This window comes from Felis catus, chromosome F2, assembly GCF_018350175.1.
Source record: "Felis catus isolate Fca126 chromosome F2, F.catus_Fca126_mat1.0, whole genome shotgun sequence".
Classification (NCBI taxonomy): Eukaryota; Metazoa; Chordata; class Mammalia; order Carnivora; family Felidae; genus Felis; species Felis catus.
In genome coordinates, this window is record NC_058385.1 from 63,632,613 (window position 1) to 63,657,651 (window position 25,039).

At 41.5% G+C, this 25,039-nt stretch overlaps 1 protein-coding gene across 1 annotated transcript in view; it reads left to right on the plus strand.

Annotated features, from left to right (window-relative positions):
• DEPTOR (DEP domain containing MTOR interacting protein) overlaps positions 1 to 25,039 on the plus strand; it is a 138,354-nt gene that overhangs the window by 57,191 nt on the left and 56,124 nt on the right. The window contains exon 4 of the mRNA XM_004000086.6: positions 12,844 to 13,022. Coding sequence (XP_004000135.1) covers positions 12,844 to 13,022 — 179 coding nt within the window. The remainder of the gene's footprint in view (positions 1 to 12,843; positions 13,023 to 25,039) is intronic.

Consider the following 25,039-nt stretch of genomic DNA (forward strand, 5'->3'; position numbering starts at 1 on the left):
TTATGGTATTTATCTACCTTGCATATAGGTTTTAATTTAATTTTAGTAAGCTTCCCACTGACAAGCAATTTAAGGTCAAGGGCTGTGTCTTTTCATTTCTGCATCTCCTGCGACATAGAAGATGCTCAATAAATATTTATTGAACTGATGAATGAATAAGTGAAATGACCAAAGTAGTGATTTTTTTAACAGCTCTATTGAGATGTAACTCGCCTACTATACAAATGACCCATTTAAAGTATACAATTTAATAGCTTTTAGTATATTCACAGATATGTGCAACCGTAACCACAATTTTAGGACATTTTCATCACTTCATTAACTCTTAGCTATCATTTCCCTGGCCTTTCATCTATCCCTACACAACCACTGGTTTCCTTTCTGTCCCTGTAGCTTTTTCTGTTCTGAACATCTCATGTGAGTGGAATGATACAGTACGTGGTCTTCTGTGACTGGCCTCTTTCATTTGTCATGTTTTCAAGGTTCATCCCTATTGTAGCATGTATCAATATGTCCTTCCTTTCTGTAGCCAAATAGTATTCCATTGTGTCCACGTATGACATTTTCAGTTTTATCAGTTGACAGATATTTGGTTTGTTTCTGCTTTTTGACAGTAATGAATAATGCTGCTGTGAACATTTGTGTACCAAGTTTTTCTGTGGACATATGTTTTCATTTCTCCTGGACATAGAGAAGTAGAATGGCTGGATCGCGTAGTAGCTTTGTGTCTAGGGGTTTGAGGAACTGAGATGTTTTCTGAAGTGGCCGTACCATCTTCCATTCCCACCAACAGCTTATGAGGCCTCCAGTTTCCCCATATCGTTGCAAACAACTTATCATTATCTGACTTTTTGATTCTTGCCAACTAGAGGGTATGAAGTGATAGCTCATTGTGGTTTTGTTTGCAGTTCCTGATGACCAATGATGCCTAGCATCTTTCTATTTGCTTATTGACCATTTGTATATCATTTTTTTGTCTATGAAGATCATTAGTCCACTTTGAAATTGGGTTATTTGTCTTTTTATTATTGAGCTTTAAGTCAAGTTTTTATTTGGATTCAAGTTAGCTAACATATAGTGTAGTATTGATTTCAGGAATTGAATTTAGTGATTCATCACTTACTTACAATACCCAATGCTCATCCCAACAAGGGCCCTCCTTAATGCCCATTACTCATTTAGCCCACCCCTCCCCACCTCCCCTAAGTGTTCTTTATGTATTCTGGGTGCAAATGCATTGTCAGTCATATGCTTTGCAAATATTTTCTCCCATTCTGTGAGTTATCTTTTCACATGCTGGCTGATGTCTTTGAAGCACAAGAGTTGTAAATGTTAATGTCCAGTTCATCTATTTTTTCTTTTGTCACTGGTGATTTGGTATCCTAAGAATCCTTTGCCCAATCCCAAGTCACGAAGATTTACCCTTATGTTTTCTTATAAAAATTTTATGGTTTTAACTCTTCTACTTAGGTCTTTAATATACTTTGAGTTATATTTTTCTACAGAGTATGGGGTAAGGGTCCAGCCTCTTTTTTTTTTCTTTTTTTGCACGTGGCTGTCTAATCATCTCAGCATAATTTGTTGGAAAAATGATTCTTTCTGATTGGGTGGCCTTGGAACCCTTGTTAAAAATCAGTTGACCACCAATTTAAGGAGAAAAATAGATGAACATAGGGAAAAGGGAGGAAAAAAAAAGAGAAAGAGGCAAAATGTAAGAGACTCTTTTTTTTTTTTTAATTTTTTTTTCAACGTTTATTTATTTTTGGGACAGAGAGAGACAGAGCATGAATGGGCGAGGGGCAGAGAGAGAGGGAGACACAGAATCGGAAACAGGCTCCAGGCTCTGAGCCATCAGCCCAGAGCCCGACGCAGGGCTCGAACTCACGGACCGCGAGATCGTGACCTGGCTGAAGTCGGACGCTTAACCGACTGCGCCACCCAGGCGCCCCTAAGAGACTCTTAACTGTAGAGAACAAACAGGGTTGATGGAGGGAGGTGGATGGGGGGGATGGGCTAGACAGGTGATGGGCATCAAGGAGGGCACTTGTGATGAGCACTGGGTGTTGTATGTAGGTGATGAATCACTATATTCTACTCCTGAAACTGATATTACACTATATGTTAACTACAATTTACATAAAAACTTGAAACAACAACAACAAAATCAGTTGACCACAGGTGTGTTAAAGCAGTGATTTTTAAATCTGTTTCAAGAGTGGAGTCTTACGATTGTCCAATGTAAGATCTTGCTTGAAAAAAGAGAGCAGAGACTGTTTTTCCTCCTCTTTCACATCACTTCCACAAATGTACAGGACAACGTTGTCCTGCTGTCACCTGGCTCATTAACCTGCACAAAAGTAGTATCCACTTCTCATTGTGTTCAGTTTTTTTTTTTTTTATCACTTTCTTACTTTTGTACAGTATATTTATTTTCCCTAGTTGGTATTGTCCTCAATTTTTCTTCACTACTTCATCTGCTTCCCCTAAACTTCTTTCTTTACCCCTTTTCTTTCTTTGTCTTTGGCCTCAAATGCTTCTATTTTCCAATAATTATGGAAGCATCCAAACTAAATAATAACCATTCCCTTAAAAGGAGCCTTTATGGTATGTTTTAGAACTAAGCTTCCCCTGACAGTTGTTTCACAAGGCTCACAGAAGTTGGAATTGTTTTGAATTCATTGTAAAAGTGCTCAGTTTCTCTCCTTCTTGTGTAATTTTGCAGTTATGAAACCATGGCTGAATGTGGCCATTTAGGACTGTGGTCTTGCAGTTGCATTCGTATTCTGTCTAAAGCTGACTTAAGTTCTGAAAATGTTTACTGCAGTAACATTAAAAACCATGGGCAATGTGAAAATTACAACTCAGGTTCCAGAATATCAGTCTCTTCAGAGCATAAAATCATCACGAAAAAGTTCTAGTTTTTCTTCCATCAGATTTTAGGATAGCAAGCAAAGAGGAAGGGATTTCACCTTTCAAAGGCAAATAACTTTCTCTATTTCTGTCGCTTGTGATATTTTTAGTTTTTAGTCGGTTGAATAACAAATATTTGTTGAGCGCTTAATGTATATGCCTTCCCTAGGCTCAGTTTGGTTTTTGTTTGTTTGTTTGTTTTCTTTTTTAAGAAATAAAAGCATTTAAGACATGGTGTCTTATCTTTCAGAAGCTTCTAGCTTAGCTTGAGTGCATTAAAAATCCAATGGATATATAAACCATGGTATTGACTTTAAGTTCAAATCAGAGAGAGATCTGCCTGGATTGTGCTTTAGTTGGGATACTTTCAAAGAAGGGTTACTATTTAATCCAGCCCTTTAAAAGAGCCCCACTGTGTCATTTAGCCCCTAGTGCAAATGACAACCAGTGACCTTTTTGTCCTGTCCTTCAGGTTGGTGTAGTCCCTCATCTGTGCACAGGACTGCTCCTGAGGAATCGAGGCTGGACTTTAACCCTCCTTTTTACCTGAAGCCAGGCTTCCTTGTACCTGAACAAACTACAAGTGATGCAAGTGAATGACCCGTTCACTGTATCACTGTGCAGTGAACACCTCCCCTGCCTCCTTTTGAAGACTAGAGAATGAAGAAATAGATTTCTCCAGAGAAAGAGAGCAGGGGAGATGTCAGGGAATAGCATGAGTAAGAAAAAAGATGAGAATCAGTATGTTTAATTCAGTGTGTCATATGGAGACAAGTTAAGGATGGTAAAAGGTAATGTGTTGGCAAAGAATGGGAAATGCTGCCTTTCCTTTCTTTCCCTCACCCTTTCTAATAGGTAATGTTTTCACTCAAAAATATTAACTGAACAGCTTTCTGTTTATTCGTTCCAAACCTAATTATTATGAAAACGATGTCAATTTGTCTGTATGACATCTGTTCTGTAGATAATAGCATAGCACATAAGAATACCAATGCTCATGGAAGCATTTCTTCCTTATTAATACGTTCTTGCTAATCACAGAAGTCAATGTTATACATTCAAACTAAATGTTGGGAGAATACATCTAAGTATATTATTAATACATTGGGAACTACTTTATTATATTAGATATTAATATAAGCATTTTGTCAGAAACAAGCCATCTGGTTAAACAAGACTTAACCTCAATATAATTTCTTTATTGATAACATTTTTCCCCAGTTACAAAAATAGTGTATACTCTTTGGGGAATAATTTGAGTAATAGAGAATTCCATTAAGAAAAGGAAAATCATTCACAAACTACCCCCAGGAGTCTTAATATTTGGGTGAGTTAATTTTTAATTTTTAATGGTTATCATGTGTATAGAGTTACATATTTTGCCTTTCAAAGTAATTTATCATTATATTAACACACGCCTTTTTAAAAAGCTATCTCTCTATCTCTCTAAATCCTAAAGCACCTTTTTGGCCACATAATGCATATGGGTCGTTGTGAATCTCCCTAGCTTGTCCCCTTGAGTACCATTTACGTGTGTTCTCATGTTATAGAGGGCCTTCTCAACTATTTTGATTTTTTTTTTTCCATGCACAAGGAGATCGTTATCAGCTTATTTCTATTTCTGTACTGGCCCCTAAATGTAGCAGTTCCTTCCATTGTAATGCTGCCTTCCCCCTGGCTTACAGTCAGTCTGGGAAATCTGACTCAGATATATATCCAGGAAAGGTGGAAATCAAACTCACATGCACGATCAAAATCTGTTGAGTGCCTGCTTACGGGAGGCAAGTATTGTTGGTGCCTAGCACCATATTTGGTATATGGCTTTATGTCATGATTACAGGCCATAACGGGACAATTTTGACGAAAAATGAATATGTTCTATAAAATCTAAGTTTCTGAGCATCGTATACACTCCTGATTACTTATTAAAATAGAGTTGTTATTCTTGTCTAGAGAAATGCACACAGAATCTTAATTCATTTTGTCACAAAGGGGTTTGATTTTATCAAATAGTGGCTTCATCTAGAAAACTTTTATCATCATCACCATCACCACCATCATCATCACCATCATCATCATCATCATCATCATCATGGCTAAAATGTATTCAGTGTTTAGGGGGCAGCTGGCACAATGACTGAAGTATTTATGCGTTATCACACTCATATTGCACAACTCCCCAAGTTGTCACTGTTATTACCCCCAATATACACATGGGGAAGCAGGGTCATGCGGCTAACACGTATGCAGAGTTAGGATTTAAGGCTGGATTTGCCTTTAATCTCATGCTTTCAAGACTACCCTACACTTTAAGTAAAGTAAAAACTAATAAATAAATGAGGAAGAGATAAGACAAAACTGTGAATGAGCTACAAATATTGAAATTGCCTTTCAGCTAGTAAATAAAAATAAACCAGTGTGGTACCTACTCTCCAAGATGGTTCCAAATACACGTGCATGTTGCTCTTCCCATGAAGAGGTGCTGCATGTATCCCCTCCCCTTGAGTCTGGCCTGAATCTGATGACTTTATAAATGATAATTCAGGGCAGTTGACATTCTGTGACTTCAGAACCTAGGCATGAAGAAGGCCCGGCAGGGTTGATTGATTTTTGATGAGTGCCAATGTAATTCAACAGGGAATGAATGATCTTTCAACAAATAGTGTTGGAATGACTGGAGAGCCACATGCAAAAGAATGAAGTTGGACCCCAGCCCCATGCCTTATAGAAGAATGAACTCAGAATGGATTATGGAACTAGATGTAAGGACTCACACTGTAAAACTCTTAGAAAACATAGAAACAGATAAATATTCACGGGCTTGGGCTGGGCAGTGGTTTCTTAGTCGTGACACCCAACACACAAGTGACAAAAAGAGAAAAAGGGATAATTTGGACTCCTTCAAAATTAAAAGCTTTTGGTTACAAACAATACCATCGAGAAAATGCAAAGACAACCCACAGAATGGGAGAAAACATTTGCAAATCACCTGTCTGATAATGGACTTGCATCCAGAATATAAAAAAGACACTTAACATTCAATAATAAAAAGACAAGCTAATTTTCAAAATGAACAAAAGGTTTGAATAGACATTTTCCCTGAGAATATATACAAGTGGACAATAAGCACATGCAAACGTGCTGAATACCATTAATCATCAGGGAAATGCAAATCAAAACCACAGCAAGACACCACACCCACTAGGATGGTCCTAATGAAAAAGAATGGATGATAACAAATGTTAGCCAGGAGGTAGAGAAATTGGACCCCTCGCACGTTACTGGTGGGAATGAAAGTGGTGCAGCCACTAGGGCAACAGTCGGACAGTTTTCCAGAAAGTGAAACGGAGCTACCACCTGACTCAGCGACTCCACTGCTAGATGTGTATCCAAGAGAAATGAAAACATGTCTCTGCACAAAAACTTGTGTGTGGATGTTCACAGCAGCATTATTCATAAGAACCCAAAATGGAAACAATGCAGATTCCATCAACTGATGGATGGATAAACAGAATATAGTCTATCCAAAAAGAAGAAGAAGAAGAAGAAGAAGAATATAATCTGTCCATACAATGGAATATTATTTGGCAATAGTAATTGTGGAAGGGATGGAAATACTAATACATGCTACAGCATGCATGAACCTTGAAAACATTATATTAAATGAAATATAATTGGGGGATAGCTTGCTATCTAGCAAAAGATCATTGGAATAAGTGGTAAGCCAAACTCTTGCCTTAACACTAGGACAACGTATTAGTAGTAAAATCAGGGCGCTTGGCTGGCTCATCCAGTTAAGCCGCTGACTCTTGATTTCAGCTCAGGTCATGATCTCACAGTTCATGAGTTGCAGCCCTGCACTGGGCTCTGTGCTGACAGTGTGGAACCTGCTTGGGATTCTCTCGTCCTCTAGCTCTGCCCTTCCCCTGCTCATTCTCTCTCTCTCTCAAAGTAAACAGTAAAAAAAATCCCATGAAAGGCTTTATCTTAAAGAGAGGAACCTGTATAGGGACATTAGTTGATTTTAAAGAGAAATGAGGAAGAACTAAGTTTGGTGGGGTATGTTTTAAATGGCAAGCTGAACCAGTGCGGGCAGGCCAGCCAACAGTCTCTTTTCTAAAGCTCATATTGGCGACAGCGGCTCACCAGTCACTTGTCCAGAGGCCACTGGCTACTTAGCAGGAGCTCTAGAGGCCTGGAAGGTCATGTTTCAGGCCACTGGCTACTTAGCAGGAGCTCTAGAGGCCTGGCAGGTCATGTTTCTGGTTACAAGAAGTGACACAAGTAAACCCTATCCACTTGTCCTCTCCACACCCTGAAAGGAAAATTGTGGAGCTAAAAGGGGACAGAGTGGTATAAAGAGAGAGAAAAGCCAGGCACCTGCAGATGTGTCATAAATGGAGAGTATTGGTAGGGCAGGAACTCTAGATTCACCTCATCTCCACATAGGTTTTATAGGTTAGTTTTTGTTGCTGTTGTTGTTGGTCTGTATTTCTTTTCATAGTTTGACTAGAGTCAGGGACTATATGGTCATATTCCACAGGATTTAGGAATCCATGCTAAATCAAACCTTCTGTATCAGATAATGGCTTGGCAAGAATTATATTTAATCTAGATTATGTCTTTTTTTTAAGTTTATTTATTTATTTTTGAGAGAGAGAGAGCAGGGGAGGGGCAGAGAGATAGGGAGACAGAGGATTGGAAGCAGACTCTGCACTGACAGCAGAGAATTTGACATGGGGCTTGAACCCATGAACTGAGATCATGACCTGAGCCGAAGTCTGACGCTTAACCTGACTGAGCCACCCAGGTGCCCCTAGATTAGGTCTTTTAAAAAAAAATAAATATGACAGGTAATATTGTGCTAATTTAAAGTGTGTAGTGTGTTACTTTAGTACATTTATATATCATAATATGATTACAGACATAGTGATATTTGTCATACTACATAATTCTAGTATAATATTATTGTCTATATTCATTATACACAGTGCATTAGCTCTCTATGACTTATTTACTACTTGTTACAAGTTTGTACCCTTAAATAGCATCAGTCTTATCCATCTCCCCCCACCCAATCCCCTGGTGAACCACCCTTTTATGCTCTCTTTTTTATAGATTTCACTTTTTAGATTCCACATACAAGTTATATTATTCAATACTTGTCTTCCTCTGTCTGACTTACCTCACTTAGCATAATGTACTAAAGGTCCATCCTTGAGTACATTGTTGTTGCAAATGGGAGGATATCTACCTTTCTCATAGCTAAATACTATTCCATTGTATATATGTACCCCATCTTTTTTATCTGTTCATGTCTTGTTGGTCATTTGGGTTGTTTTCATAACTTAGCTATTGTAAATAATGCTGTGGTAAACATGAGAGGGAAGATATTTGTTCAAAATCCTGTTTTCATTTCCTTTGAATATATACCCAGAAGTGGAATTGATGAATTATAACGTTGATCTATTTTTAATTTTTTGAGGAACCTCCATATTGTTTTCCATACCAGTTGGACCCATTTACATTCCCACCAACAATATAAAAGGGTTCCCTTTTCATCACATCTTCACTACCACCTGTTGTCTCCTGTCTCTTTGGCGATAGCTAAAGGGGTCATTTTTAATACTCTAGGGTAAAGATGTACAGTAAGGGAATGCATAGAAATGAGTTTTATTTATTCACTCAGCGTACACTTTTTGAGGATCTTTTATATTAGGAAACAACCATGAACCACATAGACAAGGACACTCATCTCAAAAAACTTAGGTGAGTGGATGATTACCCTAGGACTCGAAAGGCCTTGCAGGGAATTATGGGAGTCTTTCACAGTGGCACATGGTCCAGATCTGTGGGATCAGAGAAGACTTCTTAGAGGAAATGATGTCTAAAACTGGAAAACTGAGGAGACTAGCTTTCCTCTATTTTCATGCCACAATATCTTATTTGAGAGCCAAAATAAATGAAGAAATGGTGGCATTCCTAATTTGGACATACACGTGAGCCCTTCAGGGATCTTTTCTAGATTCTCATCTGTCCTTTTCATCTTCTTCGAAGGGCTTGGTCATTAAAATATTAGACATAATTCTTATTGCTCATCCCAACTCAGCTGTTACTAACCCTGGGAAGGCAGCCCAGGAGCTTTTTCTAAGGATGGATTGAAACACAGAAGAAGATTGACTTGGAAAAAAGGTCTAAATAAAAAGATTTTTTCAAGATTTTGTTACATGCTGAGCAAGAAGGTTTTTTTTATGAGTTCTGTTAGATGCTAATAGCTTTTATAAATACTCTTAATATAAAAGCATACACTTATATACGTGGAACTTCTCTTTCCAAAGATTTTTGATGATGATAGCAATTCAAGGAAGGATGTAGAACAGGCATTATCTTCCTCATTTAATTTGGGGACACAGAAGCAGTGAGAAACTACGTCATTAGTTTGCGGCAGAGCTGTGCGGGGCCCCCCAATCCTGTGCCCTGCCATGGCTTTCATATGATAGGACTCTGAAGAATCTGCTGCAAAGACTGGAGGGGGCACCAAGGAGTTTCCCTTGTCATTTCATAGCTGTGGGGCACAAGTTCATCCTGCGTGGGGTAGGCATGTAGGCACAGTGATTGGTTAAGTAGTGTAACCCTTGGGATATACCTTGCCTTTTTGTACTATAAAACTGTTTTATTCACACTCATATATGATTCTCACAATCATGGGTGAAGATAGCATTATACTCTCGAGGAAAAGGAGGCTGAAACCAAGCAAAGTGGCTTGTTTTACATCTTACAGCTAAGTGATTCTGAATAAACCGAAGTCTTCAAATTGCTAGCCTGGTGTCCTTTCCACAGCAGATCGGGGCTCCAAGTCTGAAACGCATGGAAAATGCACATCCTATGAATGGACATTCAGGTATGGAGGTTCAGTTACCCCCAAAGGAAATGATTTATAAACATGTATCATGTGCTTCTTTGCATGACCTTAATCAAATTTCCTACCCACAACACTGAATGCTGCCATACAATTTTTTCTCATTTGGATGCAAATTATGTTTTGTAAATTCAGATATAATTGACACATAATATTGTATTAGAGAATTACATTTTTCTCGAGTGGATGAAGAAGGGGTTGGATTACAGTGGTCTCTAAGGTTTCTTCCTGCTCTAGAATGAAATGGTACAATTTGTGTTGCATATTATTGTTAGTTTGAAAAGAAATGAGGATTTTTGAAAGAAAGATGTAGAAGACAGGAAATTTATCAGAAATAGTTTTAAAGACGAAAATGACCCAATGATTTTGGCATTTTATGGAGTTCCATTTTTCATTGAACAAAGTGTTATGGGCAAACATGGACCCTACCCTATTGGACCTTATAGTTGAATAGGGGAGGTAGTCTTGAATCTGGTAATCACATAGACTTTACAGGGAATGATGAGATGACCTAACGGAGACCTGAGAATAGCCGAGATACAAAGGATAAGGAGTCAAACAAGCTTAAGGAGTAGAAGAGTGACAGGGAAAAGTAGCGGAGAGCATTCCAACTGCAAGAATAACATATTCAAAGGTCCTGTGGTAGATGGAGTATGATATGTTTGAGGAGCTATAATAAGATTCTCTCTGAAGCAGACAGAGGTCAGAGGTGAAAATGATCTGAAGGGCGTACACGGGAAGGATCGGGCATGCATTAGAGACCATATAAACGATTTCAATCTTTAAAAGCAACGAGAAACCTTTGAAGTGTGTCTTCAACAGCAGTAGGACATTATCAGGTTTGAGTTAAAAAAAATTTTTTTTTTCAACGTTTATTTATTTTTGGGACAGAGAGAGACAGAGCATGAACGGGGGAGGGGCAGAGAGAGAGGGAGACACAGAATCAGAAACAGGCTCCAGGCTCTGAGCCATCAGCCCAGAGCCCGACGTGGGCTCGAACTCACGGACCGCGAGATCGTGACCTGGCTGAAGTCGGACGCTTAACCGACTGCGCCACCCAGGCGCCCCAGGTTTGAGTTTTAAAAAGATAATTTTAATTGCTGTGTTTGGACTTAGATGCTTGAGGCTGGGTTGAGAACAAGAGTGAGTACATAGTAGAGTCTAATTAAAAAACGACTTAATTAGGTTAAAGGTGTTGGTGTTTGGGCTAAGGAAATGGCAGCGTCAGAGAGGGAAGAGCTAGACATACACGAGCACGATTTGGGACATAAAATTGACAATTTATACTGACTGGGTGGGTGGATGCCACCTTTTTTCCTGGTGGGATGACGGAAGCACCACTGGCACAGGACCAGGTTTGGGAGAAGAACAGGAGTTCAGTTCTGGGCTTGTTAGTTTTGAGGTATCTTTGAAAGGTCTGTGTGGATACAAAGGTCTGGAGTTGGGAATGTCGGCCTGATCTAGAGACATAAATTTGGGAATCCTGGGGGGCGTGGATGGCAGTTAAAGCCTTTCCCTGAGTGACTATGGAATGAGAAAAGAGGTATTTGGAGGAACTGAATCTCAAGAGATTCCAGCCTTCAAAGTCCAGGGAGATGAGGAGCCAACGCAAAGGTAGCTGAGAAAGAGGTAAAGAGCTGAGAAAGAGCTGAGAACAGAGGGACGGGACAGGAGGGAAAGCAGGAGAGTGTGATGCCCTTCTGGACGAGGGAAATGGTCAGTAGCATCTAACGCCATGCTATTAACGTCAACCAAAATGGGGACCTACAAGGTGCCCATCATGTGTGGATGCAAGGGAGAATGCTGTGGCCCCGTGGGAGCTATTTCGGAGTGTAGTGAGGACAGAAGCGAGGGGAGTTGGAGGATGCTGGAGAAGGAGGTGTGAGAAACAGTTTCTGTGGGGAGGGGATGTTGTGAAGGAATGGCTGACGTCAGTTCGGTCTACTGTAACAAAAACCGTAGACTGGGTGACTTAATAGACTCTTATGTCTCACAGCTGGGAGGCAGGGAAGTCAAGACCAAGGCACCAGCAGTTCTGCTGTCTGGTGAGAGTCCGCTCCTTGGTGTGCAGACGGTCTCCTGTTGCCTCACCAAGAAAGAAGGGGGAAGCAAACTCTGTCTCTCCTTGCAAGGGCAGTAATCCCATCATGGGGGCTCCACCCTCATGAAATAATGCCTTCCCAAAGGTTCCAGCTCCCAGTGCCATCACACTGGGCATTCTCGTGTCAATATGTGAATTTTGAGGGAACACAAATCTTCGGTCTCCAGCGGTCATCTTATTGGCTCAATGATTTGGGAAACCGAATACTTGCTTTAGGAAAGAAATACTAGCTTTTTTAGAAAGGTGGGATGGGGCTTGGTCAGTAAATTATAACTCCTTTTCAAGGTGGCTAAACTGCATGCCATGTGCTAATGTGGGCTTTAGATTACATATCCAGTTTTTTCCCATTTTTCTTTTTTTTTTAATATATTTTTTAAGTAATCTCCATACCCAACGTGGGGCTTGAACTTATAAGCCTGAGGTCAAGAGTCAACATGCTCTACTAATGCAGCCAGCCAGGCACACCATGAGTCTATTTTTTTTAAGAGAGAAAGAGAGTGTGTGCATGAGTAAGGGAGGGGCAGAGAGAGAGAGAGAGAGAGAGAGAGAGAGAGAGAGGGAGAATCCCAAACAGGCCCCACACCCAGCAAGGAGACCAACACGGGGCCCGATCCCGCCACCCTGGGATCATGACCTAAGCTAAAATCAAAAGTCAGAGACTCAACCAACTGAGCCACTCGGCATCCCCCCCCCCCACCTTTTTTTTTTCTTAATTACCAAGAGAAAATGCACCTTATTCAGTCCTGAAGCAGAACCTTCTCTTAGAAGTTACATCTGTAACAGCACACGACAGCCACATCTGTCTGTCTAATAACTTTGCTGTGATAACGTCACAGAAGCCTGTGATACAGGATTTCAAATGAACTACTTTCCTTCCGTGTAGGTTTATTTTTCTTCCCTTCCTTCCTCCCAGGCTGATGAGCCCTGAAAACACACTCCTGCAACCCAGGGAAGAGGAAGGGGTCAAGTATGAGCGCACCTTCATGGCGTCTGAATTCCTGGACTGGCTGGTGCAGGAAGGCGAGGCCACCACAAGGAAGGAGGCCGAGCAGCTGTGTCACCGGCTCATGGAGCACGGCATCATACAGCATGGTGAGCACATGGGTCAGCTCTTGCCGAGGTAACAGACAACCCGGAGACCTTGTGACTTTTACAACAACAAGCATTTATTTCTCACTCGTGGGTCTGTAAGTCAGCTGTGCCTCTGCATGGGGTTGGGGTCGGCTCGGCTTGTCTCCAAACTGGGCTCAAGTTCAGCTGGGCTGGCCCTGCGTTCTCATTCTGGGACCCCGGCTGAAGGAACATCTACTCTTTGGGATATATTGTTTTCATAGAGGAGGGCAGAAGCTAAAGAGAGGAGGCAGATTCTTACAGTGTCTCCAAAAACTTCTGTTCGGATGTGATTTGACATCCCCAACTCCCACATCCAGTCGGCTACAGCAAGCCATCTGGTCCAGTCCAGATGGGAAGTTGATGCTTCTCACAAAGTTGGTTGCGAGGGGAGAATGAATATTTGCTGAACCACAGTACAAGCTGTGACAATGAAGAGGTGATCCAAAAGGCCTCGTAAAAGTTTCACTTTCTGTTTAGGGCTGAATCATAATGATGCCATATAACCTGTTGGTTAAGAACTATATTAGTTATCTATTGCTGCATAAGAAATTACTCCAGAAATTAAAGGTATAAAACAATAATAAGTGTTTGTTACCTCGTAGAGTTCCTTTGGGTCAGGAAGTCGGGAGAGGCTTAGCTGGGTGGTTCTGGGTTGGGAGTCTCTTGTGAGGTTCTGGTCAAGATGTTGGTCAAGGGTTATGGTCGTCCGAAGGTTTGACAGGCTACAGGTTGGCTTCCACGGTGGCTCACATGTGTGCCTAGCAAGTTGGTGCGGGAAGTTGGCAGAAAGTTCCAGTCCAATGTGTATGGACTTCTTCATGAGGCTGCTTGAAAATTCTCATGACATGGCAGCCCGGCTTCTTGCAGAAGGAGTGATCTAAGAGAGTGCAAGACAGAAACCACAGTGCCTTCCAAGTGAGCCTTGGAAGTCACACACTGTCATTTCTTCAGTGCTCTGCTGGTTACCAGGTTAGCCCTATTCGGTGTGAGAGAAGACTGTCTAAGGGTGTGAATCTCAGGAGGCCAGGATCACTAGAGCCATCCTGGAGGCTGTCTCTCACAAAAATATAGGCTCTGGAATCCCAGCTGCACTAGTTATAGCTACTTGCCTTCTCTCATCTGTAAGATGGGGATATATATCTACACAGGCGATTGTAGGAGTAAATGGGGTAGATGTAAAGCACTCAGTTCAGTGTCCTGTTCTTAATAAGCACTCATTTAATGTATTAGCATAAAGTATAAGCTTTAAACAGTGAGGACAGGGCTAGGAACCAGACAGGCACATCAGCCTCCAACTCGCCATGAAAGGCAATACTTGAGTTATTCCTGCTGTGAACTCCCCTAGCCCTGCTTCTGCACAGGCCTAGGATTTCTATCCCAAGGTTAGGAATATAATAATGGAATTATAGAGATGAAAGGCACTTTCAAACTTAATTGGAGCAGGGTTTTACAACTGCAGATTGCAACCCTTTCGTGGGATGTGAGATAAACTTAGCCATTGCCAGCATTACTTCTACTTAAAGTATGGTCTGGGGACCCACAGTGTCACCCGGGAGCGTGGTAGAAACACGGAATCTCTGATTCTACCAAGTGCTGCTGAATCTAGTCTACATTTTCACATGATCCCCAAGTGGTTTGAATGCACATTAATGTTTGAGGTGCAGTGGACTGGATTTAACTAGAACAGAAAATATCAGAGCGTGTTTTATCTAGTGAGGTTATGCATTGCTTTGTAAAACTTTGATTTCAGCTAGATAGTCGTGTAAACATATGGACATATTCATGAGTGTATTGATTTGCCACATAAAAATTGTCACTGTGCACTGGCGTCAAGTATTTTGAAAGCCACTGACCTAGAGGCATTCCTTAGAGAGGCCCTCAAGCCACTGTTTTCCAGGATGGTTTCTCCTTGCAATGCTGCCACGATTGAACTCATAGCTGTTTCTTGATGGCCTCATATGTCTGCTGATGTGCTAAGCTCACTGACAGTAAGAAGCTGAATAGAGGGAAGAGTGCCAGTGTGGCCTCTGGCTTTAGACAGCTTAGTCTTGTTTGAACTAAAAGATGGATCTAAAAGCAATTAGCAAACAATAGAAGGTGTACTTTTTATTTGTCTATTTTATACTCTGTGCTGGGCACTATTCTAATGATGTCACAAATATTAACTTATTTAAACAGGCAGATATTCTTTTTGTTATTAAAAAAAATCTTTTTTAACATTTTAATTTATTTTTTATTAAAAAAAATTTTTTTTAACATTTATTTTATTTTTGAGACAGAGACAGAGCATGAACAGGGGAGGGGCAGAGAGAGAGGGAGACACAGAATCGGAAGCAGGCTCCAGGCTCTGAGCCATCAGCCCAGAGCCCGACGTGGGCTCGAACTCACGGACCGTGAGATCGTGACCTGAGCTGAAGTCGGACGCTTAACCGACTAAGCCACCCAGGCGCCCCATTTTAATTTATTTTTGAGAGACAGAGAGACAGAGCGTGAGCTGGGGAGGGACAGAGAGAGCAGGAGACACAGAATCCGAACCAGGCTCCAGGCTCTGAGCTGTCGGCACAGAGTCCCACGCGGGGCTGGAACCCACCAACCGTGAGATCATGACTTGAGCTGAAGTCGGACGCCTAACCCAGGCGCCCCAGATATTCTTTTTGTTATTGTTGCTAAATGTATTTTATTGTGGAAAGAACACCTAACATGAAATCAATCTTCTTAACAAACTTCTAAGTGCACAACATAGTATTGTTGACCATAGGGCAGGTGTTCTTATTTTCTCCATTTTACAGAAAAGGAAACCAAACCACCAATAGATTAAATAGTTTGTCTGAGGCCACTCAGATAGTAAGGTCCAAATGGGTATTTGCCAATAAGTGTGAACTCAGAGTTTTAGTTGGAGTGTGGGGCTTTCCACAGTGAAAAACAGTGCATTTGGGTTAGAGTTAGTTCTGTCGTCTTTGCTACAGACAGAAAACTTGGGGATACCAAGTTCCATACACAAATAGCCTCTTACACTACAGTTCACTGGCTGATACTATAACATCTTCAGAGAGAGGACAGAGGATGCCACACATTGTTTCCAAATGATTTCCAAAGAGTGAGCATTACACTTCAACTACGGTGTGATTTTGTGATGCGATAAACACAAACACTGTGAAGTTGCAATGTGAAGGATAAAATAAGGCATCACTGTTGGCAAATCTTAACCCCCAAAGTTTGTTTTCCGTGGTTTCAGGAGGATTGCATATTCTCTGTCTGTAGACATCAGAGTTTCCAAGGAAGTTCTAGTTTTCCTAATACAGCAATTCATTGCTAGATTACAGGTTCTAACTTTGAGTTATGAAAATATGGCTACCACGTATGTGTATGTTAGAGCTAATGACAAATGCCAGTTGGTGTCTTAAGCAAAGCTCTGAATTCTCTAGCTAATAATTAACTTCACAGGTTAAACATTAAAGAAGGTCAGACGTTAGGCTTTGAGCAGAAGGTTTCTAGATAAAGGTGGTTCCCTAGACTGAAACCAGTAGGCATAAAAATCAGGCCCACTTACGAAATTCTAACCATTTATGAAGGGTGAATGATGCTGTGTAAATCCAGAAGGAACTTGTTAGATGCGTCATTAGCTTACAAGCATATGTATGTGTATATATGTGTCTGTGTATATATACACACATGCAGGCATATATTTCCATATTTATATAAATGTATGTAAGTTGACCACATAGCTACATATTTATCCAGCTTTTCCATTTATTAAGGTTTACTGTATATCAGGCACTGAGCTAAATACTTTATACATTTTAATATGTTGTATACTTAATATGTATGTGTTTCACACATATGACACATATATATATATATAATCTTATTAAAACCTAGCAGCAATTCTGTGACATTGTTGTTATTAATATTATAGTTTTCCAGGGAAAAAAAGCATAAGTTCAAAGCCTTTAAGGTATTTTCCCAAGGCTGCATAGCTAACGAGTAGCTACTAGGTGTTGTGCCTTATTCAGATGTTTTCCTTGGCCCAGGAGGTAGTAACTGGGTGTGGCCACCTACAGTGGGATGAACACTGTCTTGGGAGGGAGACAGACAGGAATTAGATCCCAGTTCCTCCATCTACTGAGTAGCCATGTTGACATCTCAATTCTTCCATTCTTTAGGTTTTTAGATTTGTGAAATTAGAATTCTATACCATTGAAAGCTATGTTTTCATTTTGGGTGGGGGGAGATCATATGACCACCCACATGTTCCAAAAGGACTCAACATATAGTTGGATTCATGGCTACAACTTAGCAGAATGAAAGGACACAGAGAAGGATCATCCAGGGAAAAAGACACATCAGATGTTATTGGGAGGAATCCAGACACAGCTTTCCTGTCCTCCCTCCCAGGGCCACACAGACCTGGCTCCTTCCTCCAGCAGGGACATATACTAACACATGTGCGATGTCTCTGCCCAGGGAAGCCCATTTGAGACACAGAGTACGAGGTTTTTGTTGGGGGTTGCTCACGGAGGTACACACTGCCTGCTTGGCCAGCCACAACTCTCAGCATTGCAAACTCCCAGTAGGAAAACACGTATTCTCCATAAATCATAGTGTTTGTACAAACAATGTAGGCAGGCTGGCAGAGCAGAATTCAGGTCCCCAGGTGGGTGAAGTTGCCTTATCGTGAAGTTACCTAGGGAACCTTCCAAAAGGCAAGTTCCCAGATGCTAGTCACAGGCCAGGCCCCCAGGCGAGCCCTTCTGTATCAGGGCTGCTATGGTAACCCTCCTCCCCGTACAGAGCTGCCGTGGAGGTTACATAATAGCGGTTGGCCAAAGCTTTCCACAGGGCGTCTACTTCTTATGGCCCCCAAATACCTGCTATGGTAGGCGATCTGGTCCATTGTAAATAACAGTTAGCATTTATAGAGCCCCTACCACGTGCCAGCCACTGTTGTCACCACTCTACTCATTTACTCACTTACTCCTTTCGAGTTAGGTATCATAATTATTCTCCTTTTAAAGATAAGTTAAGAAACTTGCTGAAGACAAGAGCTAGTAAACGGTAGACTCAGCATTCAAATCCAGGCAATCTGGCTCTTCATCAGCAATGACGACTGAACACCGGTTATAAGCTCCACTAGGTGAGGAAGAAAATTCCTCAACTTGTATTGCATCAGCTCACACGGCCTGACACATGTCGTAACCATAAAAATTGCTGGTTCATAAAATACACGATTCCCATGCCCCAAACAATGGCCAGGTGCCTGGAGATGTTTGTATAACCTTCGCAAAATGCCGCGAACACGTTTCTCTACTCGCATAAAGTATCTCCCTCAACTGCCTTAGCTGCTCTCCAGCTCTCTTTTCCTTACATGGAGGGGGATAGAAAGCAGATAATCACACGGGTAAATTGTTCACAGCTGCAGCAGTTGACCCTGGATAATCAGGCTACTGCTGTTCTGTCCAGGCGTATAATTTCCTCTTTTAAAGATTTAGTCAGAGCTCTACAACAATTTCAACACTTCATCAAGCCCTCTTTCTTTTTCTTTTGTTTTAAGAATATATTTATATAACATTTTGCAATTCCCAAAGTGGTTTTATGTATATTAGCCTTTTAATCCTCCCAGCTGCTCGGGGGTAGTTGTGATTATCCCATTCTGCAGCGGAAGACAGTAGCTGAGACGTTCGGTCTGACAGCCATGGAGAGAGAGCTTGGAACCTGCCACCCAGGAAGCTAGATGCCAGAGACAGACAGGAATTAGCCCCATCTTACCAGTAATTACGATCACTGACAAGAGTTCAGCCTGAGCCTGGAATAGCCTGCCTAAAGAAAGGATGAAAGAGAGAGAGAGAGAGAAGGATGGGAGGAAGGGAAGAAAAATGGCCCTGATGATTGAGGCTGAAGGCAAGATTGCGACTGGCCCAAGACTGAGTGATACTGCGGAAAAGAAAAGTATTCTGACAGAACACTAAGGAGGACTTGCCCCAAGACTATTGCAATAGGAGTATTGCAGTGGTGAAGGGAGATGGGGCCAAACTCTGAATACTGCGAGGACAGAACGAAGGGGTCAGGAGATGGAAATTTATTAATAGGAAGACATCAAGCGTAGAGGGATTCTTTTCTTCTTTTTTCTCTTTTCATTTCTTTTCTTTTGAGAGAGAGAGAGAAAGAGATGGGGAGAGGCAGAGGAGGAGAGAGAATCTTAAGCAGGCTCCATGCCCAGTGCGGAGGCTGACACGGGGCTTGATCTCCTAACAGTGAGATCATGACCTGAGCTGAAATCAAGAGTCAGACGCTTAATCGACTGAGCCACCCAGGCAGGCTCCCCTAAGGGGATTCTTGCTAAACCAGTTTAAGAGAATTCTTAAGGAAGGTAGGCCAAGGACTTACAAGCAAAGATGGAAGAGGAGAAATTTGGTCAAATATCAAGAGTGATTGAATATCGAGGGTGGGAGGGGGTGGTTCTCACCAGACTGACTTAGGAGGATTCTTTAAGACTGGGCTGGGCAAGCCAAAGACAGGATGGGGGCCAAGGTCAAGGCCTAATAGAAAAGAGGGTTCAGGAGAATCTGACTATAGAGTCAGAAAAGGAGAGAGTCTCTGTCAATAGCAACGTACCATTGCTGGCCTACCCTCCCTTCCTGTCCATCAAGACTCTCCTACTCACATTCTCTTACTTTTGGCTTTTGGTAACTTCTTGCTACCAACAAGAAGATTTTTGTATTACAGATGGCATCCAGTCAGTATCTTCATTTTTCTTTACCCTTAACTAGAATGTTCAGTGCTTTGAGTACAGAGAATTGGTTTTCTCTCTCTGTGTCCCCAGTGGCTTGGCATTGGTATATTAACTACTCAGAAAAGAAAGAAAGAAAGAAAGAAAGAAAGAAAGAAAGAAAGAAAGAAAGAAAGAAAGAAAGAAAGAAAAGTGTTAAATGAATGGATGGCGGTAGTGACCACTTATTGAAATCTTACCATTTGCTGGGCACAGTGTTGAGTATTTATACCAGCTAGCATTCTTTCAGTATAAGCAGCCCCAATCATTATTTGCTTTAAACACAGGCAGAGCTAGCTGACAGTTAAAGGAAACATTGAAAAACCAGATGCCTGGAGAAGTACTAGAGCAGCTCTTGGGGATCCACTTGCCAGGAACTAGTGACGAAAGGGCCATCTCTTCCAGCCACCTAGAGCCAGGAAATTAGCTCCGTGCTAAACCCTAGGGAGTGACTCTGATTGGCTGAACCCGGCTCACCTGCCCACGTCTTGACCCTAGATGGGCAGAACCCTTTGGCTGACAGTCTCACCAGGTAGGGGAGGGATGCTTTAGGTAGGCACAAGTGATAGACTGTTCTTTACTGGTGTTAGTTCATTTCATCCTCTACCCTCAGATCAGTGCACTTGGTATTGTTATTCCTGTTGTTTTAGATGACAGTATACAGTATTTGGCACTAGTATAATCATTCTTAGCTCTTTCATGTTAAACTTTGAATAGGAACAAAAATACTGCTTGGAGAGAATATTTTCTCAGTCCACTTTCAATAATTATTTCAAGCACAATCTTTATCAACAGCCATCGTCTAATAAAATTGTTTTACCTTCTCAATTTAGAATCTCTGGGAATTATCCCACTGTGCCTTCTGATATGCTTTGGCTCCATTTCACTTTTTATTGTAGCTGAATCCAAAGCAAGAAGAAACGTGTACACAGCCATAGTGTTGTTGCAGTGTAAACATAAGGGAGCAAGGTTGCTTGGGAAAGTCAAGGGCTGATGCATTGGCACACATTGAAGTGTTGATTTTGGTTAAAGGAAAACAGGTCTTGTAGCTACACCAGGACTTAACTATTAGAAAGTGTGAAGGGAATAAGAGATACCTTAGCTCATGTAATCTTCCAAAAGAGTGCAATGCATAAGGAACAGAGGCCTTTTGTCGACAGTGTCGGAAATGTCAACATTTCAGTCTTTAGTTGACATTAGTATAACTTGTCAGGTCGACAGACACTGATCTAGCTACAGACAGCATTTGGCTCTGAAGCATGCACTCCTACCAACTCCTGCCTTGCTCCTGACGGCTTGTTGTCCAGTGTCCCAGCTGTACATAGTCCTCAGTTTATCCAAATGCAGCATTTCTTTAACAACACGAGGAAGTCTTAAACAGAGGCACACAATCTCTGTGCAGTTGAAGTATATGGAAACTATGCAGTCTTGTATTAAGTACTACTCAGTTAGGTGTTGTGTGGCAGTTTAAGGACTCAGCTGGTTTTCAGTGGTCATTTTTAGTGGGACGTGTAGACGAGCATCTCAGGTATAGTAGAAACACGTATCAGGGTGGAATGGACAATTCAGATTTTGGATCAGGATATGACTCTTCTCTCTCCCACTGGTCAGGAAACTGTGGTGTTAAGTCCTGGCTACTGATGGACACGAGTTTGACCACAGCCCTCCAGGCAGGGTGGAGGCAGGTGGGACAGAAAGTTAAGAGGCTCTCCTTTAAGGAGTGAAATCTCTCCATTCTCTTTTACATCACAGACCATTCTTGTAGCTCTAGAAAGTCCCCAACTTGCCGCCTCTGGTTCTAGATTCTCAGCCACTCACATGAACTCACTTCTCTTAGCTGAGGGTCCCCTCTCAGACAGTCTGTCTGGATTGTCTTTTGTGTTCGGACCTATAGCTCCTCCTCCTCGCTCCCTCCTCCCCTCTTCCACCAGGATTGGCCAAACAAGCTGAAGCATATTAGTACCCTGGAGTGATTGCTAGGTGTAAAACTGACCATATGGTCAACTCTGATTGGTGTGACTATGCAACAGGATTAAGTTAAAAATTAAAGAAGGAGTTACACACACACACACACACACACACACACACACACACACACAAACACACCACATACATATCCAGATTACAGTTGGGAAAATATGTGTTAATTAATATTCATAACCAATTTTAATCTAATTTGGAGAATAATGTTTTTATAGAGTTATTTAAAAATTTATTTTATTTTATTTAATGTTTATTTTTGAGAGAGAGTGCGAGTGGGGGAGGGACAAAGAGAGAGGGGGGAGATGCAGAATCTAAAGCAGGCTCCAGGCTCTGAGCTGTCAGCATAGACCCCGATGCAGGGCTCAAACCCATGAACCATGAGATCACTACCTGAGCCAAAGTCAGATGCTTAACTGACTGAGCCACCCAGGTGCCCCTATATAAGTTATTTTAAAACTGACATAAAATTCTAAAGTCTCTAACATTTTATCTAGCTTTTTTCTCTAAAAAGCTCTCCTTCACTTTCTTCTCTGTCCCAGTGATGACATTGGACCCAGTAAGGAGGCCCCCCAACCCCTCACCACTCCTTCTATCCATTTTATTATAGCCACTCCTTTGGCTCCTGCCCAGGTTTCAGTGTGGTTGGAAATTACCAAAGCCGCCATGTCCAGGGAGAAGGGGAAGGTGCTGGTTTTTAACCACTGGCTCATTCCCGTCTCTCTGAGGTCCTCTTTTTTTTTTTTAATATAATTTATTGTCAAATTGGCTTCCATACAACACCCAGCGCTCATTCCAACAAGTGCCCTCCTCAATGCCTGTTGCCCACTTTCCCCTTTCCCCCACTCCCCATCCACCCTCAGTTTGTTCTCTGTATTTAACAGTCTCTTATGGTTTGCCTCCCACCCTCTCTGTTTGTAACCTTTTTTCCCCCCTTCCCTTCCCCCATGGTCTTCTGTTAAGTTTCTCGAGATCCATATATGAGTGAAAACATATGCTATCTGTTTTTGTCTGACTGACTTATTTCACTTAGCATAATACCCTCCAGTTCCATCCACGTTGCTACATATGCCAGGACTTCTGAAGTCCTCTTTGACAGTTGCTGAGAGCATAATCTCGAGCAGGGATTCCTATCAAGTCGGAACATAATGTGCTTCCTCATCAAAATGAAGGAAATAGGATGGGGGACATAGTGTGAAGGGGAAAAAGACTGCGGTAAGAACAACCCTCGATTCTTTGGCTATCAGAAGCTCGGGATAAGAGTTACCTTCTATGACAGATAGCTCTCAAAGTGTTACACTTAAAGGGATGAACTTGTTCGGTGCTTAGCTGGTCTGTTCCTATGGAAAACCAGCCTCTACTCTAGACCCATCGTGCTTCCAATGGAAACATGATGTGAGCCACAAATGCAAACCATAGATATACTTTTAACTTTTCTAATGGCCACAGTAAAAACAGTAGAGGCGGGTGAAATTCATCTCAGTAATATATTTTAACTCACTGTCTCCAAAATACCACTTCAAAATGTAATCAACATGAAAAATACCGATCAGCTATTTTATGTTCTTATTTTTCATACTCAATATTTTAAGATCCAGTGCAGATTTTACACTTACAGCTCATCTCAATTCGGACTCGCCACCCCTCAAGGCTTGGCAGCCACATGTGACCTGTGGCTGCTATTCTGGAGAGCCTCCCTCTAGACCTTTTTGAAACCACTGCAGGGCAGGGTGATATCCTGGTGAGTGTGTATGTCATTTTTCAGTCCCTCATCTCAGAGATCTTTGTCTGTGGCTAAATTCCTGAATGTTTGTGTTAAAGAAGCACCTTGTTACCCATACTTTACAGTGTTGGTTTGGACACCCCCATAAAGCTGGGTGCCAGCGACACAAATTTCTGGAATGGTGACGACAATTCTCCCCTCCCCAGCACACTGATTTCACAATCGTATTTTCTTTCACCTCTGTTTTTTTAATATTCCCTTTGATTTTTAAATATTTCCACAAGTCAGAAATTGTTGACTGCCATCACTTAGACTGGTTCTCTCATTACTCAGAAAGGGCTTATCCAGTATATAACCCAAAGTTCTGGAGCACTTTCTTAAATTTCTGCTCTTCATTGTGGGATCCTTTGGATTTTTGCTGACAGCAGAACAATATTATTAATGGTGCATTGACGTTATTGTGACCTTTCAGACATCTATGTGTCCCTGTATGTTTATTAACTTCACTTGTGTTGGTTAAAAGATGAAGTTATTGTAATTTCTTTTCCACAAATGTAAAAACTGAGGCCGAGGGACTGTCCATAACCAGTTCAATCACAGGGGAGTCAGAGATGAGTTGCTGGAAGGCATATCTTTTGTCTGTGTGACTTTATGTCTTATCCCTCTTGGCCTCTGAATCAAGCATAGTTTGCTACAAGGTGTGGGCTGCAAATAAACAGAAAGCATTTGTTTTTTGAGCTTTTAATTTCATGTCTCTAAGCCTGGGTTTGGAACAGCATCAGGATTCTGTTTTGCCGCAAATAATGGCAAATGTAGTAATGACGGGCTTGAATAGAGCAGTTCCTGGAAAAGCTCAGGCAGCAAGCTGTTCCAGGTGGAGAATCCTGGGCTGGTAAGAGGTGGATATAGCCCCATCCATCTCTGTGTGGCCCTTCCTAACGGATGCCAGGCTTCAAGTCTGCACTGTGGGCAGGAAGAAGATAGAATGGCCGAGAGCTGTCACCTAGCAAGACTTTGCTTTTCTTTAGGAAAGGTTGCCTTTCCCAGGGAATTATACCTATATCACATGGGCCAGAACTATGTCACATGGTCACCCCTTGGTGGAAGGCAATCAGTGAACTAATGCTTTTACCCAGGCACACTGCTACCCTGAGCAAATAATAAAGGCGGAAGAAAGAGAGAATGTGTTTTGGACAGCAGCCAGCATTGTCATCCACAAGGACAAATGTCTTTATCATTAAGTGACTATGGGATCTTCCCTGTGAAACATGGGCTTCCAAGGAGTAGTTTTCTTCTTTTGTCCACACACGGAGTTCCTTATTGCTCTAAGTGATATTTGAAACAGAAGGGAACCGAGGTTAATGTCTTAGTTTGGACCACTGCACCATGATTATCTTAACATTAGGGGGCTTCTGGGGTGAATGGGAATTGTCTGTATTATATTTTGCTGCCTTTCTATGAATCTAAAATGATTTCAAAATATAAAGTTTATCTTTTAAAAAGTAGGCAAGGATTTTCCAATATCTA